Source organism: Centrocercus urophasianus, unplaced genomic scaffold (genome assembly GCF_019232065.1).
Source record: "Centrocercus urophasianus isolate 14NV4802_14NV808 unplaced genomic scaffold, USGS_Curo_1.0 seq_51, whole genome shotgun sequence".
Lineage (NCBI taxonomy): Eukaryota > Metazoa > Chordata > Aves > Galliformes > Phasianidae > Centrocercus > Centrocercus urophasianus.
Genome location: NW_024885100.1, coordinates 707137 through 728253, shown reverse-complemented (window position 1 = coordinate 728253; position 21117 = coordinate 707137). Strand labels below are relative to the sequence as shown.

General features: G+C 46.9%; 1 protein-coding gene across 19 annotated transcripts in view; it reads right to left on the bottom strand.

The window, feature by feature from the left end:
* Positions 1-19555, bottom strand: part of MAPK8IP3 (mitogen-activated protein kinase 8 interacting protein 3) — a 74194-nt gene extending 54639 nt beyond the window's left edge. For all 19 annotated transcript variants that reach the window (XM_042835312.1, XM_042835323.1, XM_042835327.1 and 16 more), the window contains exon 1: positions 19235-19555. In XM_042835312.1, the coding sequence (XP_042691246.1) occupies positions 19235-19552 (318 nt within the window). In that variant the 5' untranslated portion in view covers positions 19553-19555. The remainder of the gene's footprint in view (positions 1-19234) is intronic.
* Between the last annotated feature and the right edge of the window lie 1562 nt (positions 19556-21117).

Below are 21117 nucleotides of genomic sequence, written 5' to 3'. Positions count from 1 at the left end.
AAGAGATGAGAATCTCCACATGCTTTAAGTAGTATAACGGCCTTTAATCAAGCTAGAAATAGTATCTTATAAAACAAAGTAAAAGGTGTATTCTGTGTATCATTAAGATATAAGTTATTGTCCAAAGCAAATTATGTAAACCAATATGATTCTATCATCTTCAGCAACATCTTTATTCATCATGCTTGGCTGAATTTGGACTCCTGTTAGTTTTATGTCAGAAAAGACAAATGTTGTGCCTACAGTCACGCATTTAGAAGCGCCTACGTCAGAAATCTCCTTCGAACATCAGAGAACCTCCACTATAAACGATGTTGCACCTAAGCTTTGCAGGAAACATACAAGTCTTGCAGAAAACCTATCCACAACCATCAGACCTCACAGTCACCTTTGCATTCCACTTCCCAGATCTTCAACCAGAGGTTAGGGAAAAGGCATACATCAAATAAGGGATAGAGAGTTACATGACAAAAAACAGAGTAACTTTGAAAGAGATGATTCTGTAAGGATTGCACTTCTAAACTCCTGAGTTGCTGAAAAAAACTTGAGTCTTACTCTCTCAGTTCTGTAAGCTCAGTTACGCCTCAATCAGTGCAGAAAGGAAGCAGTGGCTGACGAGACCTCGCAGGAAGGAAATCCCAGCCAGCCTTCTCTGGACATCAGTAAACTCACCTCAACAATGAAACACTTTTTATTCCTACAAACCTGTATCTACAGAAAAGCATACACGCATTTCGGCTATGCCTCATTCTCCTGCACTCTGTGCTTTTAATCCTTACAGAGCCTTCAACTTTCTTTTCCATTCTGCCCTGATGTATCACGATACCCCTTCTTTGATTAAATTTTGAGTCTGTAAAAAATTTTAATTTTTTTTTTTCTCTGAAATGTCAATTCAACATAAAAACCACGCAGTCACTAACCGACAACCAGCAAACCACTTTATGGACTCTGAGAAAGGCAGACTTATTCTTGAAATTCTTATTCCCCAGTAATGTATCCACGTCTGGGCCCCCAGTACAAGAAAGACAGAGAGCTGCTGGAGAGGGTCCAGAGGAGAGCCACAAAGATATTGCAGGACTGGTGCACCTATGAAGACAGGCTGACTGAGCTGGGCTTGTTCAGCCTGGAGAAAAGGCGGCTGCGGGGTGACTTCATTGCAGCCTGCAGTACCTAAAGGGAGCCTACAGACAGGAGGGGAGTCAGCTCTTGGAAAAGGTGGATAATAGAAGGACAAGGGGAAATGGTTTGAAGTCAAGGGAGTGAAGATTTAGGTTGGATGTCAGGGGAAGTTCTTTACAGAGAGAGTGGTGAGGTGATGGAACAGCTGCCTAGAGAGGCTGTGATGCCCTGTCCATCCCTGGAGGTGTTCAAGGCCAGGTTGGATGGGGCTCTGGGCAGCCTGGGCTGGTATGAAATGGGGAGGTTGGTGGCCCTGCATGCAGAAGGTGTTGGGGGGGGAGGAAAGGGCGGTGTGGAATTCAGATTTATCAGCTTTATGATCCTGGAGGTCCCTTCCAACCAGGGCCATTCTGTGATATGGTTTCCAGAATAACTGTATCATTCAACTCTGACTAAAAAAAGGAAGAAAAAAAAAGTTCTAACCAAGATAGCCACACTGAACAACAGACCTAAAGAAGCCATTTAACTTGGTTTGGACTGGCTGAATCTGTACTAAGAAAAGAAGTGTTTTCTTCTGCCTCCTCTCAGGGATTTGCTGGAAGTGCTCCACACTAATGCTCTGTTGACAAACTTCTAATTACAGCCAACTGCTAAATCCCTGTCGCATCTCACTTGCCTGGCTTTCACTCCTGCACAGCTTTCTTGGCTCAAGGGGCCCAGCTTTCCCCAGTTCCTCACCCAGGAATGTGCCACCCAGCCATGCAGGAATTATGCTTATAGTAGCCAGAAACATTAACTGGCGTTAAGGAAAACATTCAAAGCAAAAGAAGGCATGAGACCAATTTTATTCCCACTATGTAGGTCAACTTTAATAGGATTCCTGGATTTGCTACTGATGCTTGGGTTTAGTTTAGAGAAAATGACTGAAAGATTAAATGTCCCACAGTAAGGCTCTTCTTACTCAGTTCCTGTCTGTCTTGCAATCTCAAAGTAATCAAAGAAACAGAAAACTAGAAATCAGCTAACCACTTGGAGAAGAAACAGAGACAGCAATATTAAAAATTAATGCCACTCTAAGTGCTCTCAGGGAAGAAGAACATCTCAGGTAAGTGTACCGCAGCATATCCTGCTCTGTCTCCTACAGAGATCGAACACCAGCTCTTGGGCACAAGGACCAAAGGCTCCTTACTCTGTCTGGCTCCAAAACACTTTTTAGCTGTTCCTGCATCAGAATCTCTCAGCCAGCGTCTCCCCATGCATCAGAAAGTCAAGACAAGAATAAAGTGGGAGCTGTGGAGCGGCCACCCAGAAAGCACAGGGACACGGAGGAATTGTTCTTCAAGGAACAAAGAGAGCCCTGTAGATCAGCCACCCCGGTCCTTACGGGTGACTTCAACTCACCAGATGTTAACTGACAATACCACACAGCTGATACAAACAGTCCAGGAAATTCCTAAATTTGGGAGGAGTGGTCTCTCAGGGAGATGGTGAAAAACTAGAGGGATGAACAATCACCAACACCATGAAGTCTAACAAGAGCCAAGCACCAGAATCTGCACTGGGACAGGGCAGCCCTGGCTCTGTGCACAGACTGGGAGACAAGCAGCCCCACAGAAGAGGAGCTGGGGGTTTGATGACAGCAAGTTGATGATCCCTGTGGGTCTCCTCCAACTCAGGAATAGTGAATTTTGGTTATTTTTTTTATCACCTGACTCTGAGGCAGACGTGCTTAGTTTTAAAACATACTGTTGAGTGAATGCAGCTCAGTGAATTCACATTCATTTCACATTTTCCATTTCTTTCATTACACATTTTCCCACATTGAAGGGATCTCAAGAATCATGAATCTCTAATCCTCCTGCCACATGCAGGGCCACCAATCTCCGCATTTAATACTAGACTACATGAACATGTAGCGTACAACCAACCCTGCTTGTTCTGGAGCTGTGGGAAAGTTCTCACTAACTCAAAAAAGAGAAAGATTTCACCCTTTCTAAGCCCTCTGAAAATGAACAGGCAAAGGAGACACTGATTCAAAAGTCATCTTTTTTCCATGTGTACATTCACAAATACAGCAGGCATCACAGGAAAATGATCCCTCTGTTTTACTCTGGTTTATTTTACTCTTTTTCCTTTAACACTGTGCACTGTCAATCCTATCTAGATGCTGCAATCGGATGCAGAAAGATGAAGCTGAACACCTCTCTTGATGCTGAACTAAAAATCAGTAAGGCTTTGCAAGGCTTCACCAAGGGCAGATCGTGCCTGGCCAATCTGGTGGACTTCCACAATGGACTGATGGCATCAGCAGACGGAAGAGCAAATGATCTACCTAGACTTCTGCAAGGCCTCTGGCATGGTATCACATCACATCCTTACTTCTAAGGTGGAGGAATATAGATCTGAAAGGTAGACTATTCAACAGATAAAGGATTGCCTGGATGGTCACAGCCAGAGGGTTGTGGCCAATGACTCTATGTCCAGGTGGAAGACTTGGCATCCCTCAGGAGTCTCTCTTGAAATCAGTATTGTTCCAATCTTTATCAATGACAGACAAGGGTTTCAAGTGCACCCTCAGCAAGTTTGCAGGTACCATTATATTGGATAAAGGCTGTTGATAAAACAGAGGGACCTGGACAGGCTTGAGAAGTGGGGCCCCATGAACATAATGAGGTTCAACAAAGCCAAATGTGGGGTGTTGCATTTGGGCTGGGGCAACCCCTGGTAAGACCAGGAGAACTCACAGAGAGCAGCGAGTGCTGCATTTGCTGACTGCCTTCTTTCACTTCACCACTGCCAAGAGAAAAAACCACAGCGCTGGTTAGGAAACACGGGCTTAACTTCATGCTCTGAGATGTCCTGCAGATCAAGAGGTATCTCATGTGCGGAGGCAGATGCTCTGGTTCATTTTCTTCAGTTACCTCACTGCAAGAAGCTCAGTTCAGACCAACACCTCAATTATTTTACAGCTCCTATCTTTATTTTTACGGAGATGTAGCAAAGATTTTTAGAAAACAAATTAAATGTAACAGATAATTCCAATGTTTAAGGGAAAATATTGCTTTTTTAAATCCCATTACAATAAAACAGATGGGTGAACTGGAAGAACAGCCCACTCTCAGCTGTTCTGTGTAGCAAAACTGACCAGAGCATTACTATTTTTTCCAGAACCTTTATACTTGCTTTCAAAGGATAATTTTTCAACAGTTACAAGAACCAGATACTTTTAAACAGTTATTAAGAAAGCTGAAACATTAATCTTGCTAGAGTCTCTTCCTGTATTTCAAGCAGGATAACTGGTCTCTAACAACTCAGGGTACAACAACCAACATGACTCACACGCTCATCATTAAACAACAAACATCCAGCATAAAATCATCTTACATGAAAGAATGAGTATTCCTCTGAAAAGCAGTGTTACACTGGAGATTGCTTAGCTTCCTGCATTTCTGGCTTTCAGAGGAAGAAAATGACTAAAAATAGTAGCACGCAGTCAGAAATCATCATATCATATTAACAATAAACCAAGCAGAGTGAGCTAGATATGCATATATGCGGAAATCTTATTACAAGGCCTTAATCTGGGCTGGCTGGCAGCACGCAGCAGACGCCAGCAGGAACAGCAGCAGCTCAGCCAGCGTCACCCTCATGCTGGGCAGAGAGCAGTGCTGCAGTGCCCTGCAGAACAGCTGGAGACACACACAGAGCTGGACACAGCTGGAGACACACACAGCTGCCTGTGAGGGGGGGCTGTCTGCAGGGCAGTGAGGACTCACACCGCGCTCCACACCTGCAGGAAGCCTATGGGCTAGGGAGGCAATGCAGCCTTCAACTCACAATTTGGGGCAGTGATTAACTGGCAATTTGGGAAGTTATGTTGACAGTATTCTGTCTTAGGAAGCCAGACACAGAAACAGGCCAATTCTCAGCTATCTGACTTCTCACCTGTTCCACACTAACTTTCTAGCGCCATTATATTCACGGGGCGGGGGAGGGACGACTGGTAAGGTGCTACCCAAGGTGAAGTCATTGCTCTGCTCTCCTAACAGAACCCACTCAAAGCCACGAAGCTCAAAAAGGGAGGATTACTTTGTTGTGAGGCAGCTGCCTACAGCATGGCATTTGACATTCAAACAGCAAGGCACAGCTTCCTACTGCAGCTACTCTACAGGCAATTTCAAGTCAAACAGCAAAGTCAGAGCTTCAATAAAGTAAAGCTACACCTTTCCACTTTAACATTTAGAAAGAGGATGGTTCAAAGTAAGCCACTTCTCATAGATGTGGCCATAAACAACAGGCTTGGTCAGGAAAAAACTTCCAGTTTCCATCATCAAGGTAAAAAGAATCCTGCTTCTCACTTTCTGAATTCAGCTCCATTGGTTCAGTTACTTCTCTTACAGAGCTCTGTAAAAAAATCAACAAATAGTTAACAACTCCACACTACAAATAGATGTTCAGATCTCTATTTTACATAGAATGTGTATAAAATTAAGCTACTTGTATAGCAAAACAAAAGGGTATGATTAAGAAACTGAATCTTGTATATATCATTTCTGGAGTGTTAATTTGACTCCGCTTTGTGAAAACGTTCCTAGTTTCTATCAGAACGTGGACAGTTTTTATATATTTACTTTCACACAAACAGAAACACCCAACCATCAGCCCCCAAACTACTACACTCCTGTAAGGTTACCGATGGAAACTGCACAGACAACTTCTGGTAGCAAATAATCTGTTGGAGAAAAAAGTTCAGCTGCAACTCTGAAATGAAGCAATCAGCAATTCCGAACTCTCCTACCCTATGCTTCTTGAAATTCTCAGGTAATCACATTATCATCTCAAATTTCACGGTTGCTAAGAAATCTATCCTGTACTTACAACAGGACTTGGCAAAGAACAAAGGCATTCTCAAACCTCTCCTTATGCTCTGCTTGGGTCCCCCATGTTTTGCTGTATCCCACAGGTATGAAGCCCCAGTTGGAACAGCCACAGTACAGAACTCTCACAAATTTTCATTGCTGAGCTTTGCCTGAACTTCAAAGCAGTTCCACAATACACCGTATGGCACACACCAGCCTTGGGACCAGCAACTGTTTTGTACCCATGATCCCACGACTGTATGAATGTTTCTGTATTGAATATTCATGACACAGAACACCAATTCATGTGAAGATCCTTACACAAATTTAAAACACTAAAACATTGAACACAGACTCGGCTGAGGTCTCTGACTTCAAGTGAAGCTGACAGTGAAAAAGGCCATTAGTAAAACAGCTAAATCGCCATAAGAGCATTGAGAACAACCCCTCCCCATTTTTTCTGATACACTGTAAAGCCATTTTAATCGTATTTTAAGCTAGACTGCAGAATTTACTTGCCCAGCAGGGCACAGTACTATGCTCTGAGCTGCAGCGATGCTCAGATCTTTGCTATCCTCAAAGAGGAACACTCTTCTGAAGAAACATTTCCATCTGCACAAAAGCACACAATCATAGTTAAATAAGCTTTTCTTGACAACTGCTGCATTTAAAGGCTTTTGCTTCTGTAGCTAATTTCAAGGATTCACAGATACATCTTTTATGCGTTAGCTACTTTATAGTTGTACATTGATATTTGAATGCTTCTGTAAAATAAAATTCTGTTATTTTGGCATATATAAACAGAACTATCCCCCAAATTCCTATTCCAAGGGATCTGAGCCTTCTTTTCAAGAATGAGATAGTTCTGCTTTTCAGATGCTCTCCACAAAGCAGGCCTGGTGCTACAACAGAGCCAGGCAGACAGAGGGGCTCTTCCCAACCGCCAGCCCTGACACAGCTCTGCTCTCAGTGCTGTAGAGGAACACAGAGGCAGCACAGACAGCCTTGCAGTAAGTGGGGCTGACAAGACAGGAGGTGCTAGTCAAGTGCAGCAGATGACACAAGACTGGGACATGCCACTCATTAAGAGAATCAAAATTTCACACAAGAGGAACTAAGTGATGCTGATGGCCAGAGAGGTACTGGGACTAAGCAAGGGCATGCACATAATGGCAAACATTTTGACTGCAGTGAGAAGTCTTGAGAGAAAAGAGCTGAGCACAGAGCAATTATGTGCCCCAGGCCACTGCAACACAGCGTGAGGAGGGAGACAGATGTGCTGCCACCTCCAGCCAGCAGGATGTCACACAGGTGAACAGGCAGTGATCACCCGTGATAAATCCTACCATTGTGATTTTGAACAATGCAACACTCCAGTACATCCATTCATGCTACCACACTGCTAAAGCCTTCCAGGAAAGCCACCTGCTACTGCAGCAGGCGGCTGCAATGCTCAGGGAGGATCAAGCCAAGCATGGTAAAGTGTCACCAAATCACACAGGGATGAGGGAAGCTGAGGCTGACTGTGTCAGCAGGCAGCTGCACAAATACCTCCATGTGGCACTCCAAACTGCCCCTTCTCCAGTGGGCAGCAAGCAGAGCTTGGCTTGCACTGCCAAGCCAATGGAGACCAAAGGCTGGATTGGTTTCTATTAATACATCAAAGGCATAAATATTTGATGGGGGCAGAAGTTACTTAGAGCAAAAGACAATGCTGGCACAAGAACAAACCAGTAAAAAGAGGTGGCAAGTTAAAAACAAAAAACAAAAAAAAAAAACAAGTGGAATTCAGAAGGCAGTTGCTTTTAGAAGAGTAGAAGCAAGAGATTTAACTAAAGGTTTTAAGACAAAGCTTGATAAATTTATGAAACAGCTTATGTAATGCAATTGCCTGCAATACTGAGACTGGACATGTTGAGTCAGCAAGTCCCTTCCAGTGCTATGCTCCTGTACAAGTGGGTGTCTTCCTAACACCAGAGACAAAACAGTTACAGAGGAAAAATTACTATGCAAGGTCTTACACATAAGCTGCAGATGTTACTAAATTAGTGGGAGCGGTTGATTCCCTTGAGGGTAGAGAGGCCTTGCAGCGAGATCTTGACAAATTAGAGGGATGTGCATCAGCAGCCACATGAGGTTTAGCAAGAGAAGTGCTATATTCTGCATTGGGACAGGGCAGCACCAGCCCTGTGCACTGAGTGGGAGCTGAATGCTGGGGAATGCCCCAGAAAGGAGACCTGGGGGCTCTGGTACAAGTTGATCGTGAGCCAGCAGCGTGCCCTGCCAGGCACACACCAACACTGAGCATCACTGCATCACCACAAAACACAAAACTCCTTCATATTTGCCAAGAAAAAAGCTACTTAAATGTATCTGTTCCTTGATAATATCTTAGTTCTGAACCTGCTTGCTTATGTTAGCTCTGAAACAGCCTATATGGTTTCCCTAAGTAACATCAGTGGAGATGATATGCACCAAATAAGATGCTGAGAGAAACAGAATCCTCTTAGTTTTATCACCAGAGGCAGCTCTACAACAAATACCACAAACTCTGCATATTCATTCCTCAAACCATTACAATTCCTCCTGAAAACAGAGCCCTATTTCCCAAATTGCAGCTCCAAACTAAAGAGGGAAGGGCCAGGGCCAGGTACAGGAGCAGTGCCCTGTCAGCACCAGCACCTCGCTGCCTCCATGTCTTGCACACGGCCACATCTGCATGTCTGCATGCACACATGCTTCCCATCATTCTCACAGGTTTGCTGCGACATGCTGAGCTTGGATGCTCCTTATGTCCTGCTTTTGCAAGACATAATCTAATTTACATCAAGAAACAACCAAGTAGACAAAAATGATTCAGTTTTAGTTCCACCAAATCATTTTTTTTTTTTTCCTAAGCTCTAACTAATGGGTGAAGAAGAACCATGAAATATCTCAAAATGACACCTCTCTCTGCAGTGGGAAAGGGAAGGTACCTTTCCACAACAGAGTTCCAAATGTGTCACGCAATACTGTACGTTTCTTTTGAGTGTGCTCTTCAGAAATGCATTGCATGTGAATCTTTTCTACCAAATTCCAAAAATCATTAAGTGTTAGCTCTCTGAAAGAGAAAGCAAAAAGGAAACATGCCCCTGAGTGGCACACAGTGGGAAAAAAAATCCAATCACTTACAGATTAGTTTATTGTAAATCCTAATTGAAGACAGAAGTCTGATGTATCATTAACTCCAGGAAGGAACTTGGCTCACGTCTGACAGGCAATGCAGGCAGAGGGGGGCCAGCAGTGCAGCTCTGACACTGAGCTCCTGTCCTCCTGCAGATGTGCACTTTGCTCCAGCACCAAGCATCCAGCATTTGTCTCACAGAGCAGCACGCTGAGGTGGGGATGGCCAAACCCCAATTAGAACAGGAGCAAAAAAGAAGCATAATGCTGACTTCGCCAGGCCCAGATGAGGATGACATCTTGCTTTGAGCAGAGCCCTCAGAATCAGGGGAAGTGGGTGAGGAGGGAGACAGCCACCAGCCTTCCACAGGCTGCACCCACAGCAATGGCCTCAGTGCTGAGGTATAAGCTGCAAAGGGGATGCAAGGCAACTCCTCTCCATCATCACCCTCCCTTCAGGACAGGGGCAGGAGGACCACACGTGCCTCTGTGGGATACAAACCCACATCCCTCAGAAAGTTGCCACCTGTGCGACTGCAGCTCTGTGAAGACAGATAGTGGGATTTTTCTTGAAATTAAAGACGTTGTGGTTATTTTATTTGCAATAGCAGCAATTGAATATTCCCAGATTGTAGCAATTGGACAGATCAAGACAATAGGAAGAGCATTACAAGAATGGTGTGATGACAGAAAAACCAGCACGATAGAAAGGAGCCATAAAGGAAGAAGATTGTTCACCCATACCAAAAGACTCCAGGTTCACAGAAGAAAGCTCCACCAAGAAGGGATCTCCAGAAAGAAATCCTTTCCCAGTGGCAATTAACCCCATAAATGAGGTCTAAGAGAGGTGCAGCCAGGCTCCACCCCTTCTGCTCACACAGCTGAATTGCATTCACCTGTGCTGCCAGGGCTGACCAGGTCCTTTCCCCAGGTTCAGTGGTTCAGGCCATGACTCAACATTTCCCATACACCAGATCCTCTCAGCTTTTCCCTTACAACTACACCTCCTGAAACCCAAAAAACAAGTCCATATATCTAGCGGGGTACCTTGCGTGTCCCAAAAACATCCTTGAGAAATCCACCAGCAGAGTCACCCAAGCCAATGACTGCAAAGCAGACTGCTCAATTTCACCATGGCATACACAGGGATTACAGTCTGACTGCTGCTGGTAAATGTGCTACAAGGAGATCTGACCATCAGCCCAGATCATCGTCAGCAGTCATCCATATTACCTCAAATTGATCTTTAAATAAAAAAAAAAAATCATATTGCTTGCTCAAAACAGCTTTACTTTAAAGGTATTTTTTAACAACATGTGCTGCTTATGAATATTAAATAAGTGTCATAAGCTTAAGTGATGTAAAGAAGATGAAGAACCTAAGCATGAAGAATCCATGTTTGGATACAGACTTTTCCCCCTAACATTACTGGGAATGAATGAACTTACCATAGGGCCCAGCCAGGCATTACATTTTAAGAGCCTGATGCCTCATAATGAACTTAGTCAGATATATATATATATGGTACATGAGGCCACCACAAACCAGTCTGCTAATTTTCATAAGATGGATAAAACTTGTGAAATGAAGAGACTTCAAATGTACTTCATCAAATCAGTGTAGAATTCATATAATCCATCAGGAACCTTTACAATAACTAATTGTATTGAGCAAATACTTTTCCAACAACTGTCTGCCAGATCTGAACATCTCTAATACGTTAAACAAACCTGTAATTTCTGCTCAGCAGACACATTCTGCACAGAAACATTTTAGAGGGGAAAAATCAAGGGTGATGAGGGAAGGACGTGCTGCTTCTGTGTTTCCAAGAGTGTTTTTCCTCCACCTAACCCCAAAGCATTATGTCTTGCTTTTTACTTCTTAAATCAGCATTTGATCCACTTGATATTTACAGAGCTCATCAAATGTAATATTGAAACAACCACCCACAGATTTCAGAACAATCCTTCTATGTGCGCACCTCCAAGCACGCACTGCTCTCTCCCAAAAGACTGCAGAATAAATTATCTAATTTGTAGTTAAGTTCTGACTGTATTTACTTGAATGTCTCTGTTGGGAAATCGCTATAGTTAAGCCCTCTGGTACCCCTGTGTCAGACCAACCTGGCTTGTCCCCAACAGAATGGCACATCTCCCTCCTGCACTGTCATGCATTGCAAAGCCAGAGCCAAGAGGTCTGCCACCAATCACAGAATTGCAGAATCACAGAATGCCCTGGGTTGCAAAGGAGCACAATGCTCATCCAGTTCCAATCCCCTGCTGTGTGCAGGTCGCCAACCAGCAGCCCAGGCTGCCCAGAGCCACATCCAGCCTGGCCTTGAATGCCTGCAGGGATGGGGCATCCACAGCCTCCTTGGGCAACCTGTGCCAGTGCCTCACCACCCTCTGGGGGAAAAGAAGGATCCCATGGGAAATGGGGTCACAGGAGGGACCGACATGTTCTGTATTTGCTAAGGGGCTGCTCTGCCATCAGCTGGCATTTGGGTCACTCCTCAGCCCAGACACACAGCCTACCATGCAACCATTTATGCAACCACTTAGTGCACCACAGAGCAAGTGGTGCACTACTAAGAAAGCAAATAAAAACTACGAAAAAATAAATACTAAGAAAGCAAATAAAAAAGCTGACTGCCTTCACTAAAACCATCCTGTGGGAGAAGGACAAGTGGCCCACTCCTCAGCTTCTGCAGGTGGGAGCTTCCCTCATAGCATTGAGGGAAGACATTTGGGGGAAAAGAAGCAGCAGAAAACAGCAGTGAATAGTCCTTAAGCTTGAAGAGGCAGTCTTCTGGCCTCACAATAAAACATACAAAATGCCATTTACTTATTTCCCAGTGAATGCTCCTTGTTCATCTTCAGGGGAAGGAATGAAATATTTCTATCATTATTATTTGCTTTACCTTTGATCCCAGGGCTGTAGCAGAACACGGGTAATGGAAAGTCAAATCTCCAGCTTGTAACCCTATTTGGTTTCATCGCTGCATTTTCTGTAAGTAAAGACATGCTCTGAATGCTCTGAAAAAAAGATTTCTGACTTTCCCAGAGTGGACAAGTGGAATGAAGGCCAAATCAGTGGCGAGGGTCTGACTGCTGGTAAAGATAAATGGCAAAGTGAACTTGCTAGCTAAGAAAGGAGAAAATTCAAACTGTTAGAACCAGTGCTTGCCTACGTAGCTATGAATTTGAAACAGGGTTCTCCAGAAACACTGCTGTTTCAACCTTTTTAATAAATGGAGTCAGTTTTTAGTACCCTTAACATTCTGTTTTAATCATCATTCGCAACACCATGAATCACATTCAAGTTCTATCCCTGACAAAAGATACAACAGAAATAAGAGACAAGACAATCAGTGCCCTGTGACCGAAATGCTGTCCCACCACGATGCAGGTGATCCCTCTGCTCACTTGCACTGCCTCTCAAGTCTGAACAATTAAATAGATATCTCACCATACCGTGAGTAAGGAGGCAGGCATCAGAAATACGACACCTAATAACTGCAGGCTCATTAGAAAAATATAATTGCAATATTACAGTATTCTTCAAGAAAAAAAGAGAATCCAGTTTCTTCAGGATCGACAGCTTTTGTAAATTAAGACAACAGCAAAAGCATTTTCTCATTAAATTGGAAGAATCCTCCAATAATTACAAATTCTGCTGCTCATTATTTTAGCAAAACCTGACACTACCCTCAGGCATCAGGAATGGAAGAGCAGCGTCTAAAGAACACAAAGACAGGTCTCATACATGGACAGTTGTGAAGTCAGCCTGCACTCCACATTTGCCAACACAGTGGAAAGGACCCACATGATAAGCAAAGCCCTCATCTGCATCTGCTATTCCTGAATGCTTCCCCTTCTCCGACACTATGAGGTCGCCATGAAGCTCCTGAGGCTCCCATCCATCAGCTTCCATCCATCAGCTCATTTGGAGTTTGGATTTCAGGGTGGGGCAACAGACAGTGCCCTCCCAGACTGCCACTGTTCCAGCATACAAGGCAGAGCAGGGAAAGCATTCACAGCAGAGAACAGCAGATGGCTGTGTACAGAGCTCTCTTCCATCACCTTGGTAAGGGAATTAACCTAGGAGGGAAGGACTGTGCTTAAAGCACCCTTTATGCTGGGCTGAGGGCAGTTCTCATAAGCCTTTATACATATGCAGACATAAAGATGCAGACACAAGCTAGTGAACTTGCCACCCAGCTGAACAGTTCTTCAATGACCTCAAGCCACGCAGAAACCTGTGGCAGCTACAGCCTGCATCTCTCCAAGGACCACTTTTTGCCAAAGTGCTGACCACCGATTTTCAAACAAAACATTGGAAGCATCTCCAGCTAGCAAGCAAAAGTGCTTTTACTGCAAAACAACAACGCAGATAGCAAGGCATAAAGATGAACCAACGGCCACAGCAACATGACAGCACTTTTGAAGGGGAAAGGATGACACCCACGTACCACTCCATCCAGGCACCTGCAGGTGCCAGGTAGACCAGACAGGGCTTTGACTCCCACAGCAGCCACTGCCAACTGCAGCCCTGCATCAGTGCCTGGCTCCATGCTCCTGCAGCTGAACACAGGCAGTGCCCACAGCTGTGGCCTGGAATCAGACCCCTGCTGTGAGCAGAAGGGTCACGTACAGCCTGCCCCCACATTTACAGAGCCCTCGGTTTCTATTTCTTCTACTGTTTTTCAAAGGAAGTGGCATCAGGTGCCCCGTACAGAGCATTAACTGTAAAAGCCTTTTATTAGGGAGCCAGATCTACTAAGCAGCACCAGGTACTTCTTTTTGTCCTGTATCAATGTGCATATTAAGTTAACATTTGTTTTAAAAAATTCTACTGAGTATCAACTGATGCAGCAAACCACCCACTGGACAAAACACTGCTTTGCTGTCAGCCCACTGGATCCGGTCAGCCACCTTGTGCTGGAGGTGAAGAGGCAGCAGAGCACTGTGCATGCCACACGACAGCTGGAGCCAGCCCAACCTGGCAGAGCCCCTTGCCGCCCCTCTGTGCCCCACAAACCAGCAGCCCCAAGGCCACGCGGCCTGTGGGAGCTTCCACCTGCACATACACTCATGCTCACCTAACAGCTGGGGTCCCAACAAGCCCTGTGGAAGCCAGTACTTTGAGCACACCACACTTTCCTAGCAAGCAAAGAAGAATCCAGGTTTACATAAATCAAAAATTGTTAACATTGGACAAAATAAATTCGGTTTTCCGTGGGGATTTCTGCTAGCACACCCATGGTCCCTGCTCACCTGTCAGAGCTCTGAGCACACTGAGCAGGCAGCAGGCACAGGCTGATACCACGCCATGAGCCCAGGGCCATGCAGGTGCCCTGCAGCCTACTCCACAGGCAGGGCCCTCACCAGACCTTTCTCCACCAGGCCTTCTGACTGCCACCAAAAAGTGATTACCATTCCTTTCCGCTCTCCTGAAGTACTAAGGCCTGAACAGCAGGCCTTGAACCAAAATTGACTTCTAGATGAATCTCACAACTCAGCATTATATATCATCAGTATCTGACCACTAGCCAAATACATATGCTAATTAGCAAAATAAGTTGGACAAATACTTAGGGTCATTAGTAAAATATCTTGGACAAAACCTCTCATTAGCAGGAGATGTAGCTTAGAAAAGTGTTATGAAGATATATTAACCTTTCCTTGTTTAGAATCTTTGTGTCAAGGCCTACTAGTACACAAACTTCCTTGGCTCCTCCTTGAGCCCTAGCTGGGTTTGAGGTAGAATCCAAGAGAGAATGAAACCAAATGTTCCAAGAGAGGCTGTGGATGCCCCTTTGCTGGAGGTGTTCGAGACCAGGCTGGATGGAGCCCTGGGCAACCTGGTCCAGTACCAGATGTGGAGGTTGGTGGCCCTGCCCGTGGCAGGGGGAGTTGGAACTTGATAACCCTTGGGGTCCCTTCCATCTCAAGCCATTCTGTGATTCTATGTTTCTGCCTGTCATATAAATTTGTTTATTCAACAATATAACAGCTGGATCCTCCGTTAGCAAAACTGGAGACTTCATCTATGAGCGGATGTACTGCACAGGGCCCCCCAGCTACAGGGAAGGGCTCTCCAAGCCCTCACTGCAACTGGGGCTCCCAGCAACTGGAGATCTGGATGATGGTGAAATATTCAGGCAATTGGTGACGCACCTTTCTTTATCACTATTGCTATCCTCACGCAGTAATGGCTACGTGCATTGCGTCCCTATGTATTATTCTTGCTGTATCATCTCACTTATCACAGACGGCTTGAGTTGGAAGGGACCTCAAGGATCATAAAGCTCTGAATTCCAACCCCCCGCACCGTATGCAGGGCCACCAACCTCCACATTTAATACCAGCCCAGGCTGCCCAGGGCCACATCCAGCCTGTCTTCGAACACCTCCATGGACGGGGCATCCACAGCCTCTCTGAGCAGCTGTTCCAGCACCTCACCACTCCCTCTGTAAATAATTTCCCCTGACATCCAACCTAAACCTTCCCTCCTTCAACTTAAAACCATTTCCCCTGGTTCTGCCATTATCTACCCTTGTAAAGAGTTGATTATTTCGCTGCTTTAAACTTAAGTAAACATGCTTCTTTAAGTTGGTGCCTGTGACCTTAGTGCTGGTCCCGTCCAACAGCAAAACATCTCCTTGTGAGAAGTAAACTGTTCTACTTTTGCAGTAGAACAATGCTAACTAAGATACAGACTTTTGCTAAACTTTCTTACAAAATGGCTGCAGGGATTGTTGTTCACAATGAATCACTGGGACATAGCTTAGTACAGGGTAGAGTAAGCCTTCCAAGCAGCTTGGTTGCCAGAATACCTAGACCAGGACAAGGTAACAGAGAGGGCGAATCTAGCATGCATTGTCCTCCTGTCCCCTTGATAAATGAAGAAGTGCAGGTGGGCCCAATATGCACTGCCCTCCAGTCACCCTTGAAAAAATGGAGGGGGTCTAGAATGCATTGTTTGCTTGTTCCCCACTGAAAGATGAAAGAACAGGTGGATGATAAATTGATATGGAAAAATATTTTAGCAATCACATCGGAAAGACTGTGAGCTTGATACGGTCAACCAGCGAGCGACAGGAGAGGTGTTGGAGTTAGAGTATTTAACGGAGTGAATTTCTGTGATAAGTTGCACAATTCCTCCCTTGCCATAAAGGGCTGTGCCCCATTACTGCAATAATGAATACACTTCCTCCTTCACAAAGATCTTTGCCTGACAAAAAAATTATTGATTCTGAGTGTTTCTCACATCCTGAGAGTGGTTACTGCCTTCCTAAGTTACTGGGGGCATGAGCCTGAAAGCATCCACAGGAACTTCATCTCAAGATAAATAAATACATAATCATCGACTGGTTTGGGCTGGAAGAGAACATGAGGAGCACCCAGTCCCACCCATAGAGCAGGGCCCTATCCAGCCCACCCGTGGGCACCCCCAGTTCTCTGGACAGCCTGTGCTGCAGTTCTGCAAATGTGCCATATGATCAGTCACTCACACAATACAAAGCAGATGGAAGAACACAAAAATACCAAAAATCTGATGCCGTTCCACATCTTCAGTAGTTTGGAGGTCAAGGAAAAGAAATGCTATGTTCTAAGCCCCGCGATCACAGACTGACAGCACTGCTTCATTTCAAGGAACTTCTGATTTCAATGCTCTTGTCCAGGTGCTTCTGCTGCCCTATTTTAGGGCAAGTGGAAAATATTGAGTCACTCTGCAGTCAAAATGTCTAGAAAAGCTTTGCTTTTGGCAGTTTGTTTTAAAAGACATCGTATACAACCATCTTGGGGAAACACATGGAAGAAGAAGAAAGCCGAGACAGAAATCATTCCTTCAGAGCTCAGTGGAAGGGAAACGAAGGCTGTGCAAACAGCCCTAATTTAACAGGACACAGCTATATGCACAGTCCCTACACACTTATGTAAAAGCAAGATTGGGTGGTTCTGCAGTAGCGGTAACAAGAGGATACGACACTCAATTTTTATGCCAGAGAACAACATCCACTTCTGGTTTTATTTCACTTAAAATCAATGAACTAACAGTGTAATTAGAAGCCCAGCTCTTTCGACATGATATTGCAATAGAAGAACAAATTACTTTTTGATCAACTCCCAGCATCCCAGTGTTACTTTAGTTGTTGAAATGTTGCTGAATGATACATGCAGAGAAATCAAGAGTGAGGGATTAAACCTCGCTCCCAGAGGAGGATCCTCCAGTGAAGGTGGCACTGAAAGCTGCAGACCCAGGAGCTGCACAGGCAAAGCACACAGCACTGAATGCTGCACAGGGACGGAGATGGGTTTCCCTGCTACAGAACTGCAAAGCATGCTCTGACGGGGAAAGCATTTCTCTGCTTACTATTAGCTGATGAACAGCAGAATTCTCTGTAACATGCAGAGATTTTCACTTCCATAAAAGTTAATCTACTGCACAGTAAGAGGCTTACAGGTGCAGGCAATTGCAAAGGGAAGTAATAGCTGCATTTTACATACATGAGCTGATAACAGAGGCTATGTAGAGGGACAAAACTCACTTGTTCTCATAAGAAGCACATTATCTATTCCTTTCTGCAAACAAGGCTCTCTGCAGATACTTTTTTTGCCCATTCAGCTCAGATGCGCCTGAGGATGACAGAGTGCTTTTTACATCTCTGCCAACAGCACTCTGGTGTGGACCCTGAGTGTCCCTGCAGGGGATGTAAGTATTGTCACCACATCTGCTTCCAGGAACAGGCACACTTGAAAGAAGCACACCCTGTACCTGCTAAGCCGAGAGCAGAAAGATGCAAGTCCAAAGATGCAAGCTCATTCCATCGGGCTGTTCCACTCCACACCTCAAGTCCCATTCCACCCCATGAATAGCGCATTTCCACGTATTTAATTCTCAGAAGCTACAGAATACTGGCTCTATGGAATGAAATCCTGCGCACTCGGGATCATTTTTCAATCCCCACATGCCTTCATGAGAATTTGAAAAGATCAACTGTAAGATTTATTAACACGTGCTTAAAACTTAAGGCCTGGTTATAGCTCTCAGTATTAGTAATGGACAATAAGCATCCTGGGCTCAAGTCCTCCTCAGCATCCAGCTAGCAAGATTCCTGCACATCATTATTCAGCAACCAGAACACCTCCATTAAAATACTGCACAGTGCTTTACGCCGCCCTGGAGTTCCGAAGATATTTCATTTACTACATCTAAGCAAATCAAAACCTGACTCTTAGCAAGACTCCTGAAACCGAAATCCTCTTTCCTAACTTAAAACACAGCAATATATTCCTTTTTCAGTAGTTTTGTTAAGAAATGAGGATGACGTGGTGGACGGTGGACTCCCAGCACCATCAATGCTTTTAGCCCAGTGCACAGACCGCAGCTTCTGGAGGCCAGGGCTGGCAGGCCTCGCCTACAGCCAAGATGCTCGTGCTTTCAGCAGAATCGGGCGCACAGGGAGAGAGCGGCGCACGTCACCTCCTCTCCTTTGTCCCCGCCCGAGGCGCTGACCAGAGGCCGGCCGCCCCCCGGGCCGCGCTCCCACAGCCCGCACGGAGCCCGGCGCAGCGCCGCAAGCCCCGGGACCCGCTGACCTGGCAGGGGGCTCCGAACAGCGGCGTCTGCCTGCGTGCAGCCTACTGAAATGAGACGGGCCACCATTTCCACGGGGGAGAAGCACAGGGAAGAAATTAACAATTTAAGGGTCGCGTTTCAAACCAGAAACCAGCAGGACTTTTCAAGTCATCGCTTGCCGCTGCTATTCGAACCCGTGGCACCGCAGCCACGCGGGGTTATTCCCATTCCCTTTCACGCGGGCCGCGCCCGCCGATGCGGGAGAACCGGAGCGCGCCGACCCCCGTGGCCGTCCCCCATCGGCCGCCCCGGGCCGGGGAGCAGCGGACGGGAGCGGGGCGGGGAGCGCGGCCTGCGATGCGCGGCACCTTCGGGGCGGCCGCCGGCTCTCGCCGCTCCGGGGACGCGCGGCCCCCCCCGCCCGCATCGCAGCGCATCGCACCGCACCGCCCGGCTCGGCGCCGCGCACAAGATGGAGGCCGGGGCCGGCGGCCCTTGGGCCGGCTCACCTCCTCGGCCTGCTTGCGCAGCGCCTTCTCCCGCTCGTACTGCGTGAGGAGCTGCTCGTTGTCCTCCCGCAGCAGCTCCAGCTCCACCTCGTGCTCCTGGTTATCGGTCAGCACCGAGTCCAGGTTCTCCAGCACCGTCACCACCAGCGGCATCAGCTCCTTCACCACCTCCTCGTCATAGCAGTGGATGAGCCGCTCGAACTCGCGGTAGATGCTGTTGGCCAGGCCCGACACCCGCTCCGACATCACCGAACCCGAGCAATAGTCGTCGCCCGGGTACCCCCCCACGCCGCCATCGTCCAGCTGGATCTCCAGCATCCTGCCGGCCTCACAGCGCTGCGCTGCGCCCCGCGACGATCCGCTCCGCTCCGCTTCGCCTCCGAGACCCCCGCCGGGCTCCGCCCCGCCGCCGTCGCCGGGAGCCAATGAGGCGCGCGGCCCCGCCCCGTCACCGAGCCCGGCGCTGAGGGCCGCGGAGGTGCGGCCGCGCGGGGCGGGTTTGCGCTCCCCGTTCTGGCGCCTTCCGTGCGTCCCGAGGCGCGCTGAGGTGGTGAGCGGGAGTCCCAGGCTCATGGAAGCCCGGGACGTGCCGAGCTGGAGGGGCCCACGAGGACCCTCAAAGCCGACGGCGGCCCCTCACGGCACTGCCCAAACCCGGCGCAGCCTTTCCCGCACCCCCCCGCCCTCTCCAGCCGCGGCTCCGCGCTGCTCCGTCGGGCTGTGCCGCTGCCCCTCCGCTCGTTGTAAGGAGCCGCAGCCGCCACGAAGCCTCCTGTCCGCCTGTCTCCAGCGCAGCTCGGGGCCGCCCCGCTCCTCCGTGCCGTGCTTTGCCCTCAGCCCCTCACCGCACGGAGCCCCATAGCCCCCGGGCGCACAAGGCGCTGCTGCCCGTATCAGAAATCCACGCTGCCGCTGCGGGAACACCTTTCCTGGCACCAGGACGTGGCCACGGCAAATCTGGCTCTTCATTTCGGTCCCTTCAGCTCTTCACAAATCCAAGCTCTGTTCTCAGCATCCTGAGCCCAACCCACAGCTGAGCGCTCCACGGCACAGAGCCGTACCAGGCCTGCACACCCTAACAAGCCACAGACTGGGAAAGCTTTCAAAGTGCACGCTATGAAGGTCGCAAACAAGTCAATTCTTCCCCGTGTACACCTTTAAATACTCCATCATCTCACAAAAAGGCAAGGAGCATCATCCAAAACAGCTATTGCTCAGTCTGAGGCCTGATCTAGGAGGTGCATTTCTGGAAGAGGGTGGAGTCAGGAGCTAGAACCTAATTTTGTAACCCAGTTACTAGTGCCAACCACCAAACACTTTCAGACCTGCATGTTTCTGCCCAGGGTCTATGAAAATCAGAACACTCCTGTGCATCCATATGTAATGGTTGTTTCAATTAAGGTAATTATTCCTTCAAGGTGAAGTGGCTGTGGTTTCTACAGTGAAAGGGTCAAGGGCCCTATTCAGACAGGGATGAATCAAGAGAAAAACAGAGGGAAGACTGGCTGTCCTAAGTGCTAAAAAATCTGGCACCTGAGCCCTTGAAAGCAGCACTGCAGCCATGCAGCTTCATCAACAGATTTCCATAAGCAGGAGTACACTCAGAGAAATACACCGGACTCCAGCATCCACAGCTCATATCATTAAAGTATGTGGTACCCAGTTACGTAATACATCTTAACAGAATCTAACAAGGGGATTGAAATGGGAAATGATGCTCCAAAAAGCACATGGTATCAGCATTCACCCGTTTTCACTGCTGCGATGACATTACATCCTTATTCATCTTGATGCCCTTTCGCAAACTATCCTTGTGAATAACCTACGTGTGAGAGATATTGCTTTTCATGTGCTTAGCTGAGGAAGTAGAGAGATTCTGAAGT